At 40.5% G+C, this 1,312-nt stretch overlaps 1 protein-coding gene across 1 annotated transcript; it reads right to left on the bottom strand.

Moving 5' to 3' along the window:
* Nucleotides 1-393: 393 nt before the first annotated feature.
* Nucleotides 394-958, bottom strand: LOC142450766 (cytochrome c). Its single transcript, XM_075552723.1, has one exon. It carries the CDS (start codon nt 898-900, stop codon nt 583-585), a length of 318 nt encoding a protein of 105 aa, XP_075408838.1. The 5' UTR covers nt 901-958; the 3' UTR covers nt 394-582.
* Between the last annotated feature and the right edge of the window lie 354 nt (nt 959-1,312).

Here is a 1,312-nt window from a genome sequence, read left to right as displayed (position 1 = left end):
TGTAGTTTGGATTTCTTCCTCCAATACCATTGGCTCTTGATTACAGAGTGCCTAGAAATCTTGGATATTGACCAATTCTTTTCAGTATGGTCGCTATGAGGACGCCTTCCATCTTCTTCTGATGCTTCCTGAATAGTTCACATTGCAACCCGAGGCTTAATATTTTTCTACAGTTCTTTTAGCTTGAGAAATGCTGAGCATACCCTTCTGACTCCAGGTTTTGTGCATTTCATTATCATGCTTCGTCTTCTGTTCAACCACCCTTTGGAACTTCTGTTCAACTCTTTTATTACTTCAGCATTTCCCGTGCTCTTTAGCTACTCTACATTCAGGAGCGAGTTTCAGAGTCTCTTCTGACGTCTGCTTCGGTGATTCCTTTCTTAGTAGATGATGTTCTTTTTTTTTTTTTTTTTTTAGTCATTTAACCACAGCCAATCTTTAATAAGACTGTCTAAACAAAATATCCTTATCAGTCATTCATGATCTGATTTCTGGTATATGAGATCAATTTAAATATGGTACATGTTAAAAAAAGGTCACAAGACATTCCTATTTTATAATAAATAAGGCAGTGGCCAACTATTACTCATTAGTAGCTTTTTTGAGATAAGCTATCAATTCTTCCCTTTCTCCCTTCTTCTTAATGCCGGCAAAGATCATTTTTGTTCCGGGGATGTACTTCTTGGGATTCTCCAAATACTCCATCAGTGTCTCCTCTCCCCAGGTGATACCTTTGGTCTTATTGGCATCTGTGTAACTGAATCCAGGGGCTTGGCCAGTCTTCCTCCCAAACAAACCATGGAGGTTTGGCCCAGTCTTGTGTTTGCCCCCCTTTTCCACAGTGTGGCACTGGGCACACTTCTGAACAAAAATCTTCTTGCCCTTCTCAACATCAGCCATCGTGAATTCACGCTCCCGTTGCGCGCCACTCGACCGTACGCGTCCAGAAGCCGGATGTCCCGCTCTCAGTAGATGTTGTTCTTGATGTCTTTCTGCATCTCATCTGGTCTTCTGTCGTTCGTGTCAAATCTGTTTGGGGATTTTCTCTAAATTCAAGTGGGATATCTCAAGATTGTATTTTGACTTTTACGGACTTACATTTTCTTCAGCCTCGTCCTAAATTTTCATATGAGAAACTGATCATCTGTTCCATAGTTGGCTCCTAGTCTTGATTTGGCTGATGAGATTGAGTTTTTCTATTGTCTCTTCCCACAGATACAGTGAATCTGTGTGCTCTGTCTGACAGGTCTATGTGTATTGTTGCAATTTATGTTGTTGAAAATAGTATTTGCAATGAAGATGTTGTTCATGC

This window comes from Tenrec ecaudatus, chromosome 6 (genome assembly GCF_050624435.1).
Source record: "Tenrec ecaudatus isolate mTenEca1 chromosome 6, mTenEca1.hap1, whole genome shotgun sequence".
In the NCBI taxonomy this organism is placed as follows: Eukaryota; Metazoa; Chordata; class Mammalia; order Afrosoricida; family Tenrecidae; genus Tenrec; species Tenrec ecaudatus.
This window is presented reverse-complemented; position numbering and strand designations above follow the sequence as displayed.